At 38.7% G+C, this 22,476-nt stretch overlaps 1 protein-coding gene and 1 long non-coding RNA gene across 4 annotated transcripts; both read right to left on the minus strand.

Annotated features, from left to right (window-relative positions):
• Window positions 1–2,445: 2,445 nt before the first annotated feature.
• trpc6a (transient receptor potential cation channel, subfamily C, member 6a) lies at window positions 2,446–15,690 on the minus strand. Of its 3 annotated transcripts, XM_073934846.1 has the most exons (13): window positions 14,587–14,909; window positions 14,037–14,387; window positions 12,212–12,959; window positions 11,041–11,220; window positions 10,796–10,960; window positions 10,280–10,496; window positions 9,924–10,151; window positions 9,578–9,842; window positions 6,129–6,324; window positions 5,677–5,877; window positions 3,606–3,662; window positions 3,425–3,500; window positions 2,516–3,218 (listed from the first exon to the last, which is right to left on the minus strand). In XM_073934846.1, exons 2-13 carry the CDS (start codon window positions 14,177–14,179, stop codon window positions 3,070–3,072), a joined length of 2,625 nt encoding a protein of 874 aa, XP_073790947.1. In that variant the 5' UTR covers window positions 14,180–14,387; window positions 14,587–14,909; the 3' UTR covers window positions 2,516–3,069.
• Window positions 15,691–18,832: 3,142 nt separating this feature from the next.
• On the minus strand, window positions 18,833–22,292 carry LOC141379867 (uncharacterized). The gene is made up of 2 exons (XR_012396784.1): window positions 20,258–22,292; window positions 18,833–20,187 (listed from the first exon to the last, which is right to left on the minus strand). It is a non-coding gene; the product is annotated as an uncharacterized lncRNA (long non-coding RNA).
• Between the last annotated feature and the right edge of the window lie 184 nt (window positions 22,293–22,476).

Below are 22,476 nucleotides of genomic sequence, written 5' to 3' on the forward strand. Positions count from 1 at the left end.
GTGTAGAAAAAAGAATAGGCTTAGTGCACTTTAGTGAATGTTGAGCTCTTCATGCACTCATCTGTTATCTCATTTTTTTAGTTTAATAGTTTATACAACTAATTTGTGACCTGTTAAATGTCATCTTGAAAACATTTTATTTCCAGTTAATAGACAAAAGAACTTTAGTGCTCCATGTGGGACGACACTAAACTCTAAACCAGTGTTTCTCAACCATGTTTCAGGAGGACCACCAACACTGCATGTTTTGGATGTCTTCGTTGTCTGTCACAGCCATGACAGGTCTTTCAGTCTCTGCTAATGAGCTGATGATCTGAATCAGGTGTGTTTGGTTAAGGAGATATGGAAAATGTGCAGAGCTAGTGGTCTTCCAGGAACTTAGTTAAGAAACACTGCACTTAACTATACTATGAGGGCTTAGTTTGTCATCTAGGAAACAACTAGAAACTTTTTTCAAGCTATATAGGTAAAAATGAGAGGCAAAATAGAAACACATAAAAAATAAAAGTAGCTTTTATTTTTAAATGGCCTCAAAAAAACATTAACTAAAAAGTGCTTTGTGTGGTTGGTTAATTCTGTTTGAGCTGGAAATACGTCATAATAGTGAAAAATGCTTTCCTTATAGTAGGCCAAATAATGTGCACTTTGCTTTTAAATTTACTAAGCGTCAACAGTTAGTCCGACATATGACTCAACGCATTATCTACTGTAGCTTGAATTTCCTGAAATGTTGTAACCAAAATTCCCCCTTGTGGTATGATTAAAATATCAACGAGGACATTTTGATCTATAGTATGTGGTTATCGCTAACATCATCATCTTCCTACTAAACTTTACTGTCTATACTGAAAGTCCAAGAAAAACAAGTAGAGATTTCCAAAACTGATGTACAATAACAGGTCATGACATTACAACAGAAGGTCATAAAAAACCCTTTAGGTGTAGCAACATATTAGCTTTTATAATCTTCCCAGGATTGAGAGACGAGTTTTGTATTTTATTTAGACCGGGACAGGCACCATCAAAAGGATTGTGTTTGTTATACAATTTTTTGCCAGCTCAGCAGCACGTGTTATTGAGCAGCAAAATCAAACCAAGCACTCCTTTGACTGTGGAAGAGCTCTGCGTTCTTCTGTTTTATGTTCTCTCCAGAGCGTTTCCTGATTTTAAGCAGTTGTGTGATGTTTTAAATCTGTATGACGTCAATACTCCTCACAAGGTCAGCTTCATCGTGACCTTTTAAAAGGAACTTCTCATGTTACACAAACGAAGAATACAGCATATTACATAAAATGGTGGATTAAGAGTCACTGTGGAGGCAATAAATTACCCAATACAGCTTCTGTAAAAAAAACTGAGTGATGTTTATATATAAAATATACACTCACCGGCCACTTTATTGGGTACACCTTACTAGTACCAGGTTGGACCCCTTTTGTCTTCAGAACTGCCTTAATTCTTCATGGCATAGATTCAAACAAGGTACTGGGAATATTCTTCAGAGAATTTGGTCCATACTATCATGATAGCATCACGTAGTTGCTGCAGATTTGTCAGCTACACATCCATGATGTGAATGTCTCATTCCATCACATCCCAAAGGTGCTTTATTGGATTGAGCTCTGGTGACTGTGGAGGCCATTTGAGTACAGTGAACTCATTGTCATGTTCAAGAAAATTGTCTGAGATTATTCACACTTTATGACATAATGCATTATCCAGCTGGAAGTAGGCATCAGAAAATGGGTACACTGTGGTCATAAAGGGATGGACATGGTTAGCAATAATACTTAGGTAGGCTGTGGCGTTGACACGATGCTCAAACAGTAGTGCTGGCCCCAAAGTGTGCCTAGAAAATATCCCCCACACCATTACACAAGACAGGATGAATACATGCTTTCATGTTGTTGATGTCAATTCTGACCCTACCATTCGAATATTGCAGCAGAAATCGAGACTCATCAGACCAGGCAACGCTTTTTCAATCTTGTATTGTCCAATTTTGGGGTTTCTATGCTAATTATTTGAGTTACTGTTGGCTTTCTATCAACTCCAACCAGTCTGGCCATTCTCCTCTGGCCTCTGGCATCAGCAAAGCATTTGCGCCCACAGAACTGCCGCTTACTGGGTATTTTCTCTTTTTCAGGCCATTCTCTGTAAATCCTAGAGATGGTTGTGCATGAAAATACCAGTAGATCAGCAGTTTCTGAAATACTCTGACCAGCCTGTCTGGCACCAACAACCATACCACATTCAAAGTCACTGAAATAACGTTTCTTCTTCATTCTGATGCTCGGTTTAAACTGCAGCAGATCGTCTTGACTATGTCGACATGCCCAAATGCATACAGTTGCTGCCATGTGATTGGCTGATTGAAAGTGTCTTGTTTTGACTTTCATACATTTTTTACAACAATTCAGACAAAAAAACACTAAAAATGCCATTCAGTGTAACAATAATGTTGTTACATATTTACATAAATATATCAGTCACACAGCAAGTAAATATTAAAATAGTATTTCACCCATATTTTGAACATTTATTATAAGTTATTTAAAACATTAAAGCAGACACTTGTACACAATGCATTAATGTAGATGTAGATAAAGTCAGAAAAGTCATTTGTTGCGTTCACCTTATTTGAGACTCATGAAATACTCATTTAGTCAAAAAAGAATAAGTGCATAATTACATTTATACAACTGTATAATTAACATATAATAAAATATATGAGTAATATGTAATATTTTAACAAATGATTTTACAGTTATCATTTTATTTATTTTTTATTACTCTGCTGTGAATTTCATCTATTTGGTAACTGACATTTTAATATGTGAATTAGATACTGGAAATTCAACAGTTAACTGCATATGTGTTATATAAATAACCTTTGTTCAATAATGTTTCACCATTTCACAGTCATGAAAGCTCACTAGTTTGTTCAGTCAAACCAGCAGGCCAAGGCAGAGAATCATGTGAAGCCACATAGTCTTTGTGCAAAATATCTTGCTTGATAAATAGTTGATTCTATGCCTCATAGAATCAAAACACAGCTGTCTGACTTTCTCAGTGAGACTTCATAACCAAGCAGTCCTGAGAGAGGTTTTTTTCAAGTGTCCTGACTAGCTTCGCCAGCTCCTCCATGTTGTGTGACTTTTCCTCCAGCAGTTCATAGCGAAGGCTTGAAATGTCCTGTTTGATCTCCTTCAGTTCACCTGCAACAAGTATTGTGAAATATTTACATTATGTTAACAGAGAAATTTCCCCTAAGAATCCTTTTGCTGCTGATCCTCTTTGGGATTTTGATTCAGTGGGATACATAAATAGGAATAATATATTTTATATTGCTCTATCTATTGATGGCTGTCGTTATAGAACGTGTGTAAAATTTGTGAATTATTCCTCAAATTCAGACACTCACCCTCGTTGACTTCATCACATTCCTTGTCATTTTGAGCCTTGATGATGTATCGCTTCACAAGACGCTTCATAATTTTCTGTACAGATTACAAACTGACTTCAAATTCAAATAGGAAATATGAACCATATTCACATCTATTAAATATATGCAGTGTAGCAAATTAAAACGGAAATAAACATGCCTGATATCGACTGGAACGTGGAAGAGTCTTGGCCTGGCAAGTTTTGCTCTGTCCCAACTGAATTGTAAACAAATGACCCAACAAACCACAGGACACATATGAATGGGTTAGTTTATTGTGATCGTAAATGAATTAATTACTTTAACTTCCACATTAACTTCCAAGCTGCAACAGTTTTTTTTCCTATTGTGACGCAGTTCCTAGAGAAACGGCATATTAAATGAGAAAACAGTAGACGTGACTTTTTTTTTACTATGAACTGATTGAATGTAGTACAGTAGGCATTGCATACTCTTGTTTCATGCGGCCGCCATTATAAAACACGAAAGCGAGGCTGCGGTGGGAAGAAACCCAGAAGGATAGGATCAGCACTGTAAACATTGCAACAACATGCTGTGGACTACAAACTTTCAGCTGTTGCCGCGATGTCAAAATGCAGATATGGTGTAAACCTCAATTTAATATCACTCAGTAAGTTTAATTTAAACAATTAAAAGCATATTAGGCATCAAACAACATCACAATCTCTTTAAGAGCATCCTCCTAGGCTTCAGTTCATGGCACCAGGTAAACACTGTGGGGGCTTCCCTGCTTCAGCCTATGTGACCCGGTGAGCAATAAAACAATACAATCATGTTGTCCCGGTACTAAAGTTTTAAAAACGTTTATTTCCCGCTAACATTTAAGCTCCGATGAGCGCACTCTTAAACAAATGATTTGCCATGGTTTTCACCAGTGTCAACAGAAATGACTGTGATTGGTCATGAAGGTCATCAGTTCACCGCTCTCCACTGAGTGCAAAAACAGATACACAAACACTGGAGCATTTAAAAGCATGATGACCTTCACGGCCAATCACGGTCATTTCTGTTGAGCACCGGTGAATACTATGGCAAATCAGCGGTGTTGTGTTCAACAGTGCTTAAATATTAGTGGGAAATTGACGGTTTTCATAAATTTCAGTAGCAAATTTCAGTATGGTGACAGGTCTAATATAGTTAAAGATTCAGTAAATTAACTTGAGTTTGATAAAATGGCATCTAAACCATGTGTTTGGGAAAGAAAACGTTTGCTATCTAGTGCTCTTTTCCTTAGCTGAACATGAGGTCTGATGTTTATTTCCCTTTCCATTCAGAACAGATCTTCGGGTCACTCGGAAGATGGTGAAATGATAAATTTGTGTTGCTTTCTCTTCGCTGATAAGATATACAACCAGGTATACAACATTCCTGAGTGACTCAGGCGATACTTCCGGGTTTCTTCCCACCGCAGTCTTGATTTCGGTTTTTAAATCGCGGCTGCGTGAAATCAGTCTGTTCAGAAAGATCGGGAAATGGGTTTTAAAAGAATGATTACAACCTAACACACACCTCCTCCTCATGCTTTCTGTTTGTTGTCAAAACTGACAGTTGGAAGGGAGTGGGTAAGTATGTTAACCACTTCCCACACCTCAGAAGTGCATTTTTAGATTTCAATTATAGATGGCAAAAAAAAAATTCTTACTGTCATGCACAGATGACATGTTCACCACAAAACTAGCAATGTGAGCTAACAAAATCATATGGTTAGTTTTGATTTCATGTGTACTTTAAATGTTTGGTGACATTTACCATCACTGACAAAAATTGTGGGTGAAAACCACTAAACTTCATGATTGGCAGCTTTGCAAGTGTGTGAAACTCAGTCATTTTGAAATGGGTCTACGCCCATAAATCTACCACATTTGCGGCATTGACTCATGTGTGGGCTGTACTACATATATATGCAGGCTATTGACATGATTGGACAATACAGATCTTTTTATCGCTGCAGTTTTGCTAATACAATCTTGTCTAGTCTAGTCATATTTTGACCTTTTCCACGTTCAACAACTTGCAGAGGTAATCGAAAATGGGATTGTTATGGTGTGTGTTGCGGGAAATGGGACTAAAACAAGCTGTTTATACTTTGTCCATTGTACCAAAGGAAAGCTGCTTGTTATGAAAGTGATTTCTGTGTGTGCTTCATACATCTCTGCTTTAATATGGCTAATGTCACTATAACTTAATGTAAAAGAGTGGATTTGCCTCACCTCACTGAGTTCAGACCCCTTCATAATGGCTTTTTGCCTGACAGAAAGCTCTCGCAGGAGACCCTTGACCCCCATAACCAGACTAAGTACTGATTTGGGACTGGGAATCAGGTTAAAAGGCACAGGGAGAGTCCTGCCCTCCTCAAAGTAGGTGAACCAGAGCTTGGCACGGGCAAACTTCCACTCCACATCTGCGTCATCCTGGAAAATGATAGAAAGTGCTGATGCTTTAAATTTATAAAGCAACAACTTAATCAGTAAAAAGATGATTTGAAACTTGCTAAGCAGTCAAACTAATTATCCCATTTTGAAGAGATAAGGTTGTTTTTTTGTAGTCTGCAAAAACCACTACAATAGGGTGCTTCATCAGCACAAAGACTCACTAAACCCTCAAGATTTATCATGTCAGCAGTTCTCAGAGAGAAATCTAAAGAAATGAAACTGAGATGAACCTCAATCTCCTGAAATGAGTTGTTGATCATGGCAATGAGCATGTTGAGTAGGACGATGACCACTGTGACATTGTAAACTCCATAGAGAACATATCCAATGTTCTCGATGAACTTGTGTCCATTGTTCACCACGACTGATTTGACCTCAGAAAGGCCAAATATTGCCCAAAACAATGTTTTGAAGCTTTCTTCCACACTGCGGAGATAGAGAGGAAAGATATGAGTATTTTAGCTGAGCTCATTTCCTGTTCTCAAAAGTGGTGAGTAAGGAGCGGATCACACCGAACGCGCTTTTTGCATTGAAAGGCTTTTTGCATTTACTAAAACGACCCACGCGAGCATTTTGTGCTGCTTATGCGCCCTGCCACTCACAAATCTTGAATTTCACAATATTATTAGGTATTAAAGTGCCCATATTATGCATTTTTTGTCAATTCCCCTCCATGTAGTGTGTAACACAGCTCTAAGTGAAGTGAAGTATCCAGCTAAGGCTTAAATCTGTAAGAGTACAGTGTTTAAAACAGTTGATTCATCTAAAAAAGAGTCGACTCATAGTGCTTCAAACGAGTCGCCTTGATACCGAGTCATTGGGTGTTTCGCCATGATGTACGAACGAAACCAAGTTATTCACGTGCACGCGCAAATCCGGGAGATTTCAAACCTGAGGCCCCGCCCTCTGACGCAGAAACCCAGACACACACACACACACACACACACAAACACACGCACACAAACATGCCGGTCGATTGAAGTCACACTGCAGATGGATATTATATCGAGTCTCTACCCAAAGATGAAACCTCAGCATTATAACCAAGCAGTTGGAAACTACTGGAAACTTCTGGAAACTACATGCCACAAAGAATACTTCATCTGCGTTTGTTAAAGGAAGGATCAGTAAAGAGTAACTTACTGCTGGACGTCAGGATGGGTTTCTTCCTCCATTTCTCAAGTGTAAGTACGAGCGATTAAAGTTGTTGCCTCGTTGACTCTAGCTTGCAAATGTATTTAGTTGTGATTTGTTACTTGTAACCGCGTGTACTGTATCAGGTTAACTGGCTATATTCTCTTATCGCGTGCAAAGTCACGTTAAAAACGCGACACGTGCTGCTTTGTTTACGGAGCTCCGTGGACGAGGGTAGTGTGTGTGTGCGCCTGCGCTGTCGTCCGGAGGTATGTGTGTGTGTTTGTGTGTGTGCGCGCACGCGTTGTCGTCCGGAGGTGTGTGTGTGTGTTTTTGTGTGTGCGCTCGCGCGCAAGGACGAGGGCTGTGTGTGTGTGTGTGTGTGTGTGTGTGTGTGTGTGTGTCTGTGTCTGTGTCTGTGTCTGTGAAAAGAGCAGAGTGAGACAAGCTATGTGATCTCCTCGACAGTTTTTGGAGTTTTTGCTCAATAAAATAGTTAATCGTCTGAATTTTCAAGTCCATTGACTGTATTTACATTGACCCACTGGCAGCTAAACTCCACGCCTACACTATCGAGCGTGTATAAACTGTGATTACTTTTATATTGCTGATTAGCTGTTTGGCATTTCACTCTCTGACTGAAGGCAGTCGTCCAATCGCAACAGGCTGTCATTCGTCCAATCAGCGCAGATTAGCTTCGCGCTAAGGAGGTTTGGGAACAAATGAATCACTGGACGATTCATACAGGAGTCGCTGGGATAATTAGGTAAAAATAAATGCAGATTATAAGACCATGAAAGTGTTTTTTGACCTTGCATGGATATTAGACTGTTGTTGGAGACCCTTACAACCAAGATATGACCCTATTTCATGTATAATTATATGGGCTCTTTAAAATGATACCAATATCAAAAGCAACACTATTGCACGATACCCAGCTGATTTAGTCATTGTTTAGCGACATAAAAAAGTGCACTGCGTTTAATTTTCTCTTGTCAACAAAAAAGCAGTGTGGTGTGCCTCTTGTTTTTAAAACAGAAAAGCATATTCGGTGTGAACGGCCGTTACATGTCATCCAGATACTTACCGACTTTTTAAAATACTGTAAATTTGTACATACTGCTTGGCTGGCATACTGTATTTTAAATACTATATAGCAGGGGTTTTCAAAGTGTGAGGCGCGCCTCCCCTGGGGGGCGCCAGAGCATGTCAGGGGAGGCGCGGGAAAAATTATTTAGAATCATTATTATATAAAATTTTTAAGTTTAATTATTGTATGTATTTTTTATTATTTTTAGACGTTTTAATTAAACAAAGCTAAAATAAATAATACGTCAAAAATAAGAAAACCTTTTTTACCCAGAAGGCCATGGCTGTGAATTCACTTCTGTTTGGCAAGCCCGCCAATACAGGTATATTCCTGCTAATCATGCTGCTAATACAATGAATCGGTTTCTGAGACCCCCCCGATTCAAAGCCTTCAAGTTCAGGGCTTAAACCCAAAAGACGACGATATAATGATCAGTATTTGAGTTTAGGATTTACGTGGACAGGACCAGCTGATGAACCACGACCTTTATGTGTGGTTTGTCAAGATATTTTATCTAATGACAGCATGAGACCCGCTAAACTTCGGCGACACCTTGAAACCAAGCATGATGAGGTAGCAGGAAAACCTCCAGCATTTTGTGTGTGTGTGTGTGTGTGTGTGTGTGTGTGTGTGTGTGTGTGTGTGTGTGTGTGTGTGTGTGCGTTCGTGTGTGCGTGCGTGTTTGGGAGGAGGGGGGCGCCAATGGATAAGTTGTGTCAAAAGGGAGGCCCACTGTCTTAGACTTTGAAAAACCCTGCTATATAGTATGGAATTATATGTTGTTACATTGTGTTTGGGTTATATTATATAAGTTATAGTAGGAAATAGCTACTTAAGACCTATATAACCTATTTAAGAATTTACTTCCAATATGTAATACCAATGGGATTATCTGTTGTATTTGATGCTAATCATGTCACAATTTCAAGTAAAAAAAAATCCAAAAACAATCGGCACACTGCCACTTTTGCTCTCAAACAAATCTTTAAGGTCAAAGTCACAACGTTTTAACCGACATGGTCCTCATCAGGTAAAGAAACTTTTTACCTGATGAGGACCATGTTGGTCGAAACGTTGTGACTTTGACATTAAAGATTTGTTTGAGAGCTAAAGTGGCAGTGTGCTGATTTTCTTTGGATCTTTTGCTACTAATGTTTGTTTTTTGATCGAGCACCTGCCTTCAACATTTTCTAGATGTGTGCACATTTCTGTTTTTGCAACATTTTCAAGTAAAGCCACACATTTTATTTAACTTTAGGCACATGTTTCTGCCTTATATTTTTCTCTTTCAACAAAAAAAAAAACTCAGCAAAACCACTTCTAGCTAAATTTAGTAAAATAATGTTCTGTAGATTCAGATCAAGTACTAAGGTCTACCCTGTTTCACCAAGGTCCACTCACCTTCTTTACCCTTGCCACTATAGACACTTCTAATAGATCATAATTTCAACTCACGTTGTGAAAGCTTCATTCTGTTTTGCACCCCGATAATATGAGTAGAGGTTGAACATTCCAATCATGAAGGCCAGAAAGACTAGGATGAAGATAACCATGAACTTGAAGATGTCCTTCACAGTTCGTCCCAAAGATATTTGCAGTGGTCCAAAGCTCTCATTAGCTGGCAGAATATAGGCAATTCGAGAAAAACTCAGCACCACTGCAATGGCATACAAGCCCTCTGAGACTAACTGAGGATCTGATGGAAGCCAGTCAATCCGAGCTGGAACAAAAATAAAAAAAAATATTTTGCTTTGTTGTTGATTTGGAGTGTGATTTGTGACTTGTCAGGACATTCACTCACCCCGCTGGAAGTATCCCACCTCAAAAGGTAATACTACATTGGTTAGATCTGTGTAATGCTCATCAACATAGCGTTGTGCTGAACTTGCATGCCAGAAAGCCATTATCCTTGAGATGAAGGATGCCACAAAAATGGCCAACATTCCAAAGTCTAGCAAGTTCCAAGGCTCAAGCAGATATTCTCTTGGTCCTTGGGACCAGATCTCCTTGCACTCTGCCCAAATCATCCCTGAGAGAGAGATTGACATGAAAACAAATACATGAATGTTGCATCAGGACATGCAAATGAACTGCACACTTTGTTCTGTGAATACAGACTGTAGTTAAGTAGTAATCTTTAACAAGTAAGAAACAAACCTATGACCCAGGAAATGATGAGCATTTCCATCCACGTGAAGGGAGTTGTTTTCATACGAAACAGCTGTGTCGGATAGTCATGGATGGTCATATTTGGAAGAAGCTTTGTCCCATCAAAGCGGTCGGCAGCGTTCATGACCAAAAGGCCAAGGAAAATAGTAAAGGAGGCCGCATGTGCCACAAACTTAAGGAAAGGGCCACGCATGATCTTTCCCATCTGTTGGTAACAGCATTTTAGACTGATTGTGGTGTGATTAACAAAATACTGCATTCTTCTATTGTGTATTCGTACATTATCAGCCTGATATGTTTATCAACATTATTATGACTCATATGATACGGTGGATATTTTAAGCACTGCTATAATTTACAACCATGGGAACAGTCTAACTGAGCTAAGACTTCAGTAGATGATTGATGTTAAAGTCATTGCTTGATTGTTTAGCCATGTACTGTATGTTCGCTATGCAATATATCTGGTTTTTGCAGGTGTTACAAAGTAAACTGCATACATACCTTGCTGCATGGTGCCACCCAATACACCATTGCTAGAAAAGGAAGTCCCATCGCAACACCTAAAACTACTAGGAACTTAATAGCTGTTGTCTGCTGCCTGAGTTCGGGTAAGTGTTCGTACCATATTGACAAGAGCTGTTGTTGACAGTTAGGATGGGCCACAAACTGTTTGGGACAAATACAATAAAATGAGTGTATTATAACAGAATTAGTATGCAGGCTGGGAGATTTCTGTTGAGATTTACCTTTTTAAGTTCATACTTTATTGCCAGTTTTAAGCGAATGAGGCTCGGTCGGCCAGGTAATTCCAAAGTGTCATCCTCTTCTCCATTCAAAATGGCTTCCACTTCCTCAGTGCTCCGACACAGGTCCAGAAGACCCACCACAAAGTCTTTGCATTGCATAGAAAGTTTCCTGTATTCATTCTGAAGAAAACAGCCATTACAAAGAAGTCATTACAAATAAAATACAATCTGTTAATTTAATTGTTTTAGGTGGTATTCAAAAAAGAGAAATGCCGATGAATGTAATGTAATGTGTGTATTTATATAGCGCATTTATTGTGTATGGCCATACACCCAAAGCGCTTCACAATCATGAGGGGGGTCTCTCCACACCACCACCAGTGTGCAGCATCCACTTGGATGATGCGACAGCAGCCACAGGACAACGGTGCCAGTGCGCTCACCACAAACCAGCTATTAGTGGAGTGGAGAGACAGTGATAGAGCCAATTTGGTGGAATAGGATGATTGGGAGGCCATGATCATATGGGCCGATAGAGGGACTTTGGCCTGGACACCGAGGTTACACCCCTGCTCTTTCACGAGAAGTGCCATGGGATTTTTAATGACCACAGAGAGTCAGGACATCGGTTTAACGTCTCATCCGAAAGACGGCGCCCACTGACAGTGTAGTGTCCCCTTCATTTTTACTGGGGCATTAGGACTCACATAGACCTCAGGTTGAGCGCCCCCTGCTGGCCTCACTTACAACACTTCCAACAGCAACCTGGTGTTCCCTAGTGGTCTTCCATCCAGGTACTAACCAGTCTCAGCCCTGCTTAGCTTCAGTGAGTAATCGGTCTTGGGCTGCAGGGTGATATGGCTGTGGCTATATCACCCTGCAATGGCCATCGTAGAAAATAAAATGAAAAACAAAAGTTCAGCCATAAGTTCTATACAGTATGTCAAGATCTATAAGTCAGCTTATGTATGTTTAAACACATTACATGTTCCCTCAAGTAAGGAGAACATTGCTCTGATTCTCTCTTTTAGGTTCTCTTTCAGTTACAGCCTTTCAGCCAAACAACCCTTTAGAGACTTTGAAAGTTTTAGAGGAAACTCTGTGTTTGCTGAAGATGAGCAAGTAACCACGAGAGTTAAATTTTTAGTAAAATAAGTGCTTGCTGGTATACCTTAAATTCCTTTTCAATATTGGCCAAGGATGCGAGCTCATTGCTGAGCTCCAGGGCCGCCAACACTGGATCCTCATTGGACAGAGAGAGGTAAGCCGGACTGGCCAATCCTCTGTAAGCGTTGATCCTCGAGCGGGAGTGACAGAAGGAATCGTACTTTTGATGATAATTACAGGTGTCGCAGGTACAGAAGTAATCATGAGGCTGCTCAATGCGCGCACCCTTTCCCAAAAGTATGTGCACGATCTCGTACTCGTGACAGTGAGAGGCTAGAATGACTGGAGTGACGTCATGAGAAAAGCGCGTGCCATCTTCGTCGTAGGCGAAGAAGTCATCGTGCATCGGGGCCTGGCTGGGGCTCGCGGTGAGTCTCCTTGAGTCCGCGAAAGCTTTGTGGCTTAAAATGGCTTCCACAATCCTGGTGTAACCTTTGCTGATGGCCAACAAAAGAGCATCCCCGATACGTGACAGGTTGTCTTTTTTTAACAAGAGCTCTGTCACCTCCAGGTGCTCGTTGGCCACCGCGAGCTGCAGTGCATTCTGGCCCATGTAGTCCACACAGTTGACGTCCAGCTCCGGCAGCTCCTCCAGCATCCTACGCACCACTGGGATGTTCCCATACTCAGCAGCATCGAGGAAGCGCTCCTCCAGCGGGGTCAAGCTATTGGGATGGCCGTTGAACATGTAAGCCGCTCCTCGCACCGCCTGCCTGCGGCTCTTGGGCAGCACCTGACGGGCCACGTTCTCACTGCGAATAAAAACACATGAGCACATGTACTTTTGGCCACCATTGCTTAAAAATATTAGACTCAGATCAGGCCCGTGCAGAGAGTGTCCAAAGGGCATGTGCAGGAAAAATGTTTTGAAGAGCGTGAGGGGGGGGTGATGTTGTTGTCGTACTGAAGAGCGGTGTTGTCGCGAGTGTTCTGATCAGCGGTGTTGTCGCGCGCCTACTAAAGGGCCGTGGGGGGCGGAGGGTCGCGGGGGCACTTTTGATCATTTTGGAAGGGCACTTTCTATCCAAGACTAAAAAGGGCATGTGCGCTGCACAGGTTGAGCCCTATGTGTGCACGTGCCTGACTCAGATCAGTTATCGAAAATAACTACATCTCTTATTATTTCCATTTTTAAATGTTTAAATATTAAATAATAGTGGCTGTCATAAAATATTGGCATAAATATTATTAAGTATTACATTAAAATATCCAATCACTGTAATTATTAAAAATAATATTTTAAAGTATTAAAAATATATCGTTTACTTACAGAAAAAAAATATAAGGAAACATTTTATAATAAATATTTTAGTCATAAATTATTAACTAATGATTATGAACTATTGCTGTATAAAGTATTAGTTTTAGTCTATATTTTTTTTAATATACATAATAAAATATAACTATAATATATTGTGGGATACATCATAGCATCATACATTATAATTATGGTCTATATAATCTGCATTATATCATTATACAGGCATTATGTAATTATTATCTAAAAATAAAGAAAATGAGTGCTATTTACAGCATTTAGTAATGCAAATAATTTCAAACATTGCTATATTGCCATTTAGTTGGATTAAACAACTAAAATGAGTTATTTAAATATATTAATGCTATTGACTTATGCATGATAACTTTTTTAACAGGCATTGCTGGTTTCTAATGCTCTGTAAATCACTGACATTTTAATGAGCAAATCAGTTCACAAATATTCATCCAACACTGAGTGACAGTTTCAGGTCAAGGCATTGAACTTCAGATCATCTCATGAAGTCCTGTGAACTAAACACACAGTACACACAGAACCTCGAGCAACTCACCCATGGTAGTTTCCATAACTGCCATAACAGTCCTCGCCAAAGTGTTCGTTCATCAGTAGATTGTCCTTACTTCTGTTCCTCTTTTCGATAGAGTGATACTTTGATTGATTTTTATCCTCAAGAACAGCTCTTCTTTGATTCATCCTTTCAGCTGAGGCCGTTCACGTCCGAAATGTGAATCCGCCAAAGCTTAACACGTCCTGTTATCCAAACATCCAGCTGTGAGTGATTGAGTGCGCTCTACACACTGGCAAGTCACCATCTTCTACGATGCTTTGTTATGTTCCCGTTTTAAGTCTTGAGATTGTGCAGAGCACCGAGGAATTCTGACTGTTCTTTTCCACTCATTGCCTATAAATGAGGAATACAACAATCTTCATGCTCACAAAAGCTTAAAATCTGTAGTTTTGTTTCTCCACTCACTTGTTTAAACTGTTAAGACGCTGCAAACATTTAGTCCTCGTTTCAGCATCAGACAGATAAAGCAATCCATTAATACTCTGGATTAGTAACATTTTCATCAAGATTATTTCCCCATGAAGTCTCTCACCTTTCAAAACAAGTCTTTCACTGGATATTCCGGTTTTTATATGAGGAACGTTGATTAAAATCTGCTTCCAGAAATTAAGAGTCAAGTCCCGGAGTGCAGATGTAGAATCCCTTTGGGTGTATTTCAGCATTCCCAATAAACCTCTACATCCTGTGTGTTCACTGCAATCGTCCAGCTTTCTGTAAACTGTGGGAAACAGCTTCAATGGAATTCCAGACTGACCAATGGTCATGTACATTAAGCCGCAACATCACACTTTTGATTCTCATTTATTTTGCCTCTCTCTGGCATTCTTGCTCCCACAGTTTCACATCTGTGTGTGTGTGTGTGTTTGTACGGAATACCACATGACTACATGTGTACGTGCTGCAGTGGTCAAGATACTGCCCACAAAAATCTAACTGAGTACGTGAGCCAAACTGATGGGTCAAAAGGTAACCCACACAGTGGGTCATGGGAAGCCACTGTCTTGTTCCTATTCTCATGTTGATAGAGTCTGATACTGACGACTATTATTAGACTTTTTTATTATTTCTAGGCACATGCTAACTAACTGCCCCAGGCTTGCTGCGATGCAATATTAAAAATCGTTGAAACATTTGTCCTCTAATGGGTGGTTGAGATTCCCTTTGGTTATTAATTAAAATACATGTATTTTCTATTAATTTCCGTACCACAATATTTTACCCGTTGGTTGGCAAGTTTAAAATAATAAAAAATATAATAAAATATAGTAGGGGTGGCACAGACCATAATGGTTAGTAATGTTCGAGTCATGTCTGGGTAAGTTGGCATCTCTGTGTGGAGTTTGCATGTTCTCCCCGTGTTTGTGTGGGTTTCTTACAGGTGCTCCGGTTTCCTCCACACGTCCAAAGACATGTGCTATAGGTGAATTGAATAAACTAAATTGGCTGTTGTGTATGAGTATAAATGTAAGAGTGGATGAGTGTTTTCCAGTGCTGGGATGCAGCTGGAAGGGCATCCACTGTGTAAAACATATGCTGGATAAGTTGGCCATTCATTCTGCTGTGGCGAATCCTGATGAATAAAGGGACTAAGCTGAAGGAAAATGGATGAATGAATAAATATAGTATGACCACTTACATTTTTCTTTTAATTTTGAGGTATTGCTTAGTCCTATTTAAAGTTACGCAAAGGGTTGTAAAAAGCAGTTTTTGGGCATACTTCATGAGTTTCTTATTTGAAAGCAGAAAACAAAATTGAGAACACTTTTAGATTCAAGTTATTTGCGTTAATCTGGAACTTGTTTCTAGTTTGCTTAATTATCTGGTAAACCTTGTTTAAATATCAGCCGAACCTTCAGGTTTTCACTGACTTTACATGATGGAGCTGTGTGAGACATGTAATGTGTTGTGTAAAACTAAAGAAGTGTAATGAATTACAAATCTCGCTGTTCAAATCACATTTCTTTTTTGAGTCACAGTTTGGTACCATTTTTCAGATCAGCCAAAAAGGGAAGGTGGCAAATGTAATTCACTTTCCAGTTGTCATAAAAACAGTACTGGAAGAAACTTTTGGTTTTAACAAACATAACTTAGAAGCTGTAACTATCAAAAAACTTCTTCTGTCATCATTAAATTTGACAGGAAAGCCTAAATCAGGGATGTCCAACCCTATTCCTGGAGATCTACCTTCCTGCAGACTTCAGTTGCAACCCATATCAAACACTACTGCCTGCAATTAGCAAGTACTGGTCAGGTCCTAATTAATTGGTGCAGGTGTGTTTGATTAGAGTTGAAGCTAAACTAGGCAGGTAGATCTCCAGGAACAGGGTTGAACACCCCTGGCCTAAATACTTTCATACTTGCGATTTAAATGCACGGAGGTGAACTCTCTGCAATCATTACAAATTTATGATGAATCTACAAATAAAAAAAGTTATTAATCCACAGTCACATGTGTTCCGAACCATGGGTTGTGATCTGTTGCACCCCTATAAACTAGTGATGTCCTGTGAGAGACTAGTGATTTCCTGTGAGATACTAGTGGTCTGTGAGACACTAGTGATGTCTGCCAGAGACTAGTGATGCCCTATGAGAGACTGGTGATGTCCCTGTGAGATTTCAAATGCAGCATTTTCAGTGTATTTAAAATCCAAAATTGTATTTGAAGCAAAAAGGGGACAAGGGATGATATACAAGCTGTATTTGCTACTGTGACTTTTTGAAATCTATACATAAATGATCTCTGTTATGATTGGCAAACCGCCATGTATTCACAGTGTTCACATTGTCATCCATCAGTGTGGCCGAATACATTAATAGACCACATTAATAGACGTTAATGTATTAATGTGGACACAGGTTATTAATGTCATACCCATTCAAAATAAGCAAAGTGAATGCTAGATGGTAACTTCAACACATCAAGAAGTGTTTTGTTAAGTAACATTCATTCATTCATTTTCTTCTTTTGGCTTAGTCCCTTATTTATCAGGGGTTGCCACAGCAGAATGAACCACCAACAATTCCAGCATATGTTTTACACAGCGGATGCCCTTCCAGCTGTAACCCAGTACTAGAAAACACCAATACACACTCTTACATTCACTCACACAATTATACATGAAGGCCAATTTTGTTTTCGCAATTCATCTATAGCACATGTTTTTGGGGGAAACCAGAGCATGCGGAGGAAACCCACGCTAACACAGCGAGAGCATGCGAACACACAGAAATGGTTTGGAATTCGAACCAGCAACCTTCTTGCTGTAAGGCGACTCTGCTAAACACTGAGCCACCGAGCCACCCCTTCTTGAGCAGAAGAAATCAATATATCAGTATTCTAATCAGTATATTAGAAAGGTCACTGAATGCTCATGCCACATCGAGTCAAAATTCAGCTTTGTTATTACAGGAATAAACTTACAAAGTCATTCATTCATTTTCTTTTTGACTAAGTCCCTTTATTAATCCGGGGTCACCACAGCTAAATGAACTGGCAATTATCCAGCACATGTTCTACGCAATGAATGCCCTTCCAGCTGCAACCCATCTCTGGGAAACAAACATACGCACTCATTCACTATGGACAATTTTAGCCTACCCATTTCACCTGTACAGCAGTCTTTGGACTGTGGGGGAAACCGGAGTACCCAGAGGAAACCCATGCGAATGCAGGGAGAACATGCAAACTCCTCACAGAAATGCCAACTGACTCAGTCAAGGCTCAGACCAACAACCTTCTTGCTGTGAGGCAACAGCACTACCTACTGCGCCACTGCGTCACCCAACTTACAATGTAATAATGTATAATGTAATATATTTGATAAACATAAAAAACTACTTATTTTCATATTTTATAACATTACAGATTTACTGTTTTCATCAAATAAATATATCTAAAGTAAGTTCGAAACTTAAAAACCTTAATTTTTGTAAAACATAAACAAACTCAACCACTGGAAGAATTTAAATAAAAAAATATGATTCAAGTTGTATTTTTAACCAAATCCTTCAGTTTGTCCATATTTTACAACATATTGTTTGCATATATGTTTTCGATGTTTCAAAAACATATATAAAAAGAATAAAGGACAAATGACTTATTCACTTGCCGCATTAAAACAGAAATTTCACACTTTCCGTAAATCTTTTTACTTTCAATTTCTTTCAAATGAAAATCTTGATATCATGCTAACTCAAAAATATATGATTAATCTTACAAACTTACACCCACATTGGGCGGCGCAGGGGCTTAGGGGTTAGCATTGTCGCCTCACAATTTCTGTGTAGATTTTGCTTGTAGTTTGCTTGTGCTTAGAGTGTATGGGTGTTTCCCAGTACTGGATTGTGGCTGGAAGGGAATGCGATGTGTAAAACATATTCCGGAATAGTTAGCAATTAATTTCTCTGTAGCTGTCACTAATAAATAAGGGACTAAGCCAAAGGGAATTAAAGAGTCATTTTAACTTAAAGGACACCTATTTGACCCCTTTTTTAAGATTTAAGATAAGTCTTTTGTGTCTCCAGAATGTTTTTGTAAAGTTTCAGCTAAAACCCATCAGATTATTTATTAAACCTTTAAAAATGTTGGAGTTTTGTGCTCTGAACACAGTGAAGCAGTTTTTGTTGCCTGTGCCTTTAATGCTAGTTCTCCCTGTCCACCATTCCCATGTGCCTGTCAGAGTTTGCCTCAATCTCCGCCACAGCTATGTCAGATTATCGGCACAGTGACAGACATGAAGCAGTCATGTAATGTTTGTGAGAAATTCTACAGCAAGAACTTTATCAATGAGTAATATATGATATATTTGTTGTGGAGTTAATTCAAACCCTTCTGCAACGGTGAGTCACATACAATGTCGTTACAAAACAGAGATTTCACACTTTCCGTAAACATTTTTACTTTCACTTACTTTTAAATGAAAGTCTTGTCATCAAGCAAACTGAAAATTAAATGACTAATCTAACAAACTTACACCCACATAGAGTGGCACGGGGTTAGGGATTAGCACTGTCGCCTCACAGCAATTTCTGTATAGAGTTTGCATGTTCTCCTCGTGTTCACATGGTTTTCCTCCGGGTGCTGTAGTTTCCCCCACAGTAAAGAAATGCAATAAAAGTGACACAAAATTGGCCTTTGTGTATGGGTATGTATGTGTGTGTAAATGTGAAAGTATATGGGTGTTTCCCAGTAGTGGGTTGTGGCAGGAAGGCCATCCGTTGTGTAAAACATATGCCGGAATAGTTGGTGGTTCATTTTGCTGTGGCTAACCCTAATGAATAAGGGACTAAGCCTAAGGAAAATGAAAGGATGGACTTCACACAAGTTATGTTTTTGCAATCTCTATTTTTTTTTTTTTTTTTGCTTATAAAAAGAGTGAGTCAAAATACCAAGTAGATGAGGCCTTGTATAAATAGGAAGGTGTTTCGACATGATTCCTTCAAAATAAGCCATTTTTTTCCATACAGTTTTGATAAATGCATCATTGTAGAGTAGGCAGGAAACTTTGCCTTCTGAGAGCTTTATGTGTGAGTAAGCCATTTCAAATATTAATCTCAATTGTGCTGTAAATACCAGATTCTTGAAGTCATATCCTTGTGTTCAATGTTATCTGTTTCCTTCTACTCTCTCACGGTGACTCCCACATTGGTATAAGGGCAAAACGAACCCCTTCAGCACAACTGGACTTTTTGTTTAGTCTTTGGCAAGACAAAATTTGGCAGGATTCTTTGCTGTAAATAGACATAGTACAGATGGTTTAACATATACACAAACATAACGTCTGACATATTTACCAAAGGACAGCGGTGCTAATAGCAGGGCCACACACTACGCAGCTTATTTTAGGCGTGTTAATTATCTCTGTCCTGCCAATGAATCAGGATAAACAACTGGCCACCCACGTCAATGGCGACCGAGCTATTTGCCCTTATTTCAAAATGCCTGGTCACTTAAAAGCCTTTCATTGTCAGGACGTCATAAAACCTTCTTCATTAAACGTAATGCATGAAGTCTACAAAGTGCGCCCATGACAGTAAATACATCACATAGAATACATAGGAGTTCATCTTCTGTCTTTAGGCTATTAGTCTATTATCATGATTTGTGTGTCTACTGCAGAGCCAATGGTGTAAACTGTGCCTTTGTTTCTGTCATTTTAAACATCTCTAAAGCTGGCTTTATATGCTGCAACGCAAGTTCATACTTTGAATTGCAACTTCATTGCTTTTTCAAACTTTGATTGCAAGAAAGTATTTCACTGTAAAAAATTACTTTTTAATTGAAACAAATCAGTCTGATGAGTCATTTTAACCTTAGTGTGTAAATGTGAGAGTGTATGGCTGTTTCCCAGTACTGGGTTATGGCTGAAAGGGCATCTACTGCATAAAACATGCCTTAATAGTTGGCGGTTCAATCAACTGTGGTGACCCCTGATAAATAAGGGACTAAGCCAAAGGAAATTAATGAGTCATTTTAACTTAAAGGGCACCTATTTTACCCCTTTTTCAAGATTTAAGATAAGTTTTTTGTCTCAAAAATGTGTCTGTAAAGTTCAGCTCAAAACATCCATCAGATTATTTATTAGACCTTTACAAATATTGGAGTTTTCTGCTCTGAACACAGTGTAGCTGTTTTTGTTGCCTGTGTTTGTTGTGGAGTTAATTAATGCCCTTCTGCAACGATGAATCAAACACAATGTTGTTACAAAGTTCACACACAACTCTACACTGTTTTTGCAAGGTGAATGTGACAGTATACACAATAATATCTACTGCTGCATGGACATCCGTTATGTTAATGTACAAAATAAACCTGATTTAACGTCCACAAACTGGGATTGAAGCGTTTTGTTTTTTTATAATTGTACTGATATGCCCCTATGGTGATAAAGACGGTAAAATCTCTGTAATTCATTACAAGCATGCACTGTTTTAATCTTGTTAACTCATTCTTGATCATATGTGATGATGACTGATGATCACAGAGAGCCGAACAGCTCTTTTAACCCCAGTTGCTTTGCGCATGTCTTGTCTTGTTGATATGATTATACGCGTTTCTACAGAGACATGTTAATACGCGGTTGTCATTCAATTTGGTGGGCGGGGAAACCGCACTCCTATGTCAAGTTGCGGTGGGCCTCAAAATGGGAGGGATTTGGATCCTATTTTACATTAGGAAATTAAAAATAGAGACTTATTGTCTTTTATATGACCCCAATATGACTGTGGACACACTATACCTAAACGGAGTTCTGTCCAAACAGCTTACAAAAGATGATTTTCATCATAGGTGCCCTATGTAATCTATATTAAACTGACTTAAAATTAAGTTAGTAAACATGATTTACTTAGTTATAATTGACATAACATAAGTTATATGAGTTACTTATCATTAACATAAGTTGTATTTAACATTAAAAGTGCTGTTGTCATGACTTATTGATGATATAATATTTACATGTGCCGCTGACCATGTGAAAGAAACAAGATCTTATTATATTGTACTTCAAACTTTATCTGACTACTGTTTTGGCTTCTAGTGTTTTGAATAAAATCTACTGTCTTAGGCAAACTAAGTCCAACAGTCAACTGATAAAGTGCTTCTGAGAATTTCAAGAGCTTGTCAGTTGCTTTCAGACTGAATTATTTGGTTTAATCTAGCAGCGTTCCATGTAAACAAAACATGTTAGTAATGACACATTTCCTTTTATTCATAACAATCGAAAGATTAGTCTGTATATTTTGGACCGTGACCCAGGATTAAAAAGCATGGTGGACTAAATCACAATCCCAAAAGGTTTATTCTCATCTTTTGTTTTTAAACCTCAAAAATGCATAAATGTTTCATAAACCATTTGTTGACCTGGGGTGTATATCTTTCAGGGATTTAACCTTAAACAGCTGGATAAAACTGTGAATTTATTATATTAATAATAATAAGTAATAAAACAAAGCACATTTTGTAATTGTTTGGAACCTAGAGGTGGTTTAAAACGCCATAATAACTTACAATCTGATATACATTAAAGATGTTTTTACATTTGTGATGTTGTTTCCTTGTTTTTTTTTTGGGGGGGGGGCCAAAAAAAGATTTTTACTTTTAATCCTGATTCCCTTAGAAATTACTGAATAACTGTCATTTTTTAAATATAGTATCTATATACACACTCAAATAATACTTTTATGAACAACTTGTATCACTGAAAAAAAAAGATTCAAAGTTGATTCCTTGGATTTGCTAAAAAAAAAAAATAAGGGGTTGTAAACAATTTATTTGGGCTGAATTTAAACAAACAAGTTCAGTTGAACATTACTAAATTTAATTTGTTTAAAATCAACCCATACAAGTTGTTTGCAACAATTTTGCAGAAATCTTTTTTTTTCAGTGTACTGAGCATTCAAAAACATGCTATGTGCTGGGCTA

This window comes from Danio rerio, chromosome 21 (assembly GCF_049306965.1).
Source record: "Danio rerio strain Tuebingen ecotype United States chromosome 21, GRCz12tu, whole genome shotgun sequence".
NCBI classification, from domain to species: domain Eukaryota; kingdom Metazoa; phylum Chordata; class Actinopteri; order Cypriniformes; family Danionidae; genus Danio; species Danio rerio.

Bases quoted from the DNA above. Each gene is read 5' to 3' on its own strand.
- trpc6a (XM_005161190.6), bottom strand. From the start codon at position 14,179: ATGAATCAAAGAAGAGCTGTTCTTGAGGATAAAAATCAATCAAAGTAT. The intron at 5,878-6,128 runs GTTCATCTCAGT...ATCATTTTCCAG, and splicing joins ACTCATTTCAGGAGATTGAG to GATGACGCAGATGTGGAGTG. The intron at 3,219-3,424 runs GTGAGTGTCTGA...TACTTGTTGCAG, and splicing joins ATGTGATGAAGTCAACGAGG to GTGAACTGAAGGAGATCAAA.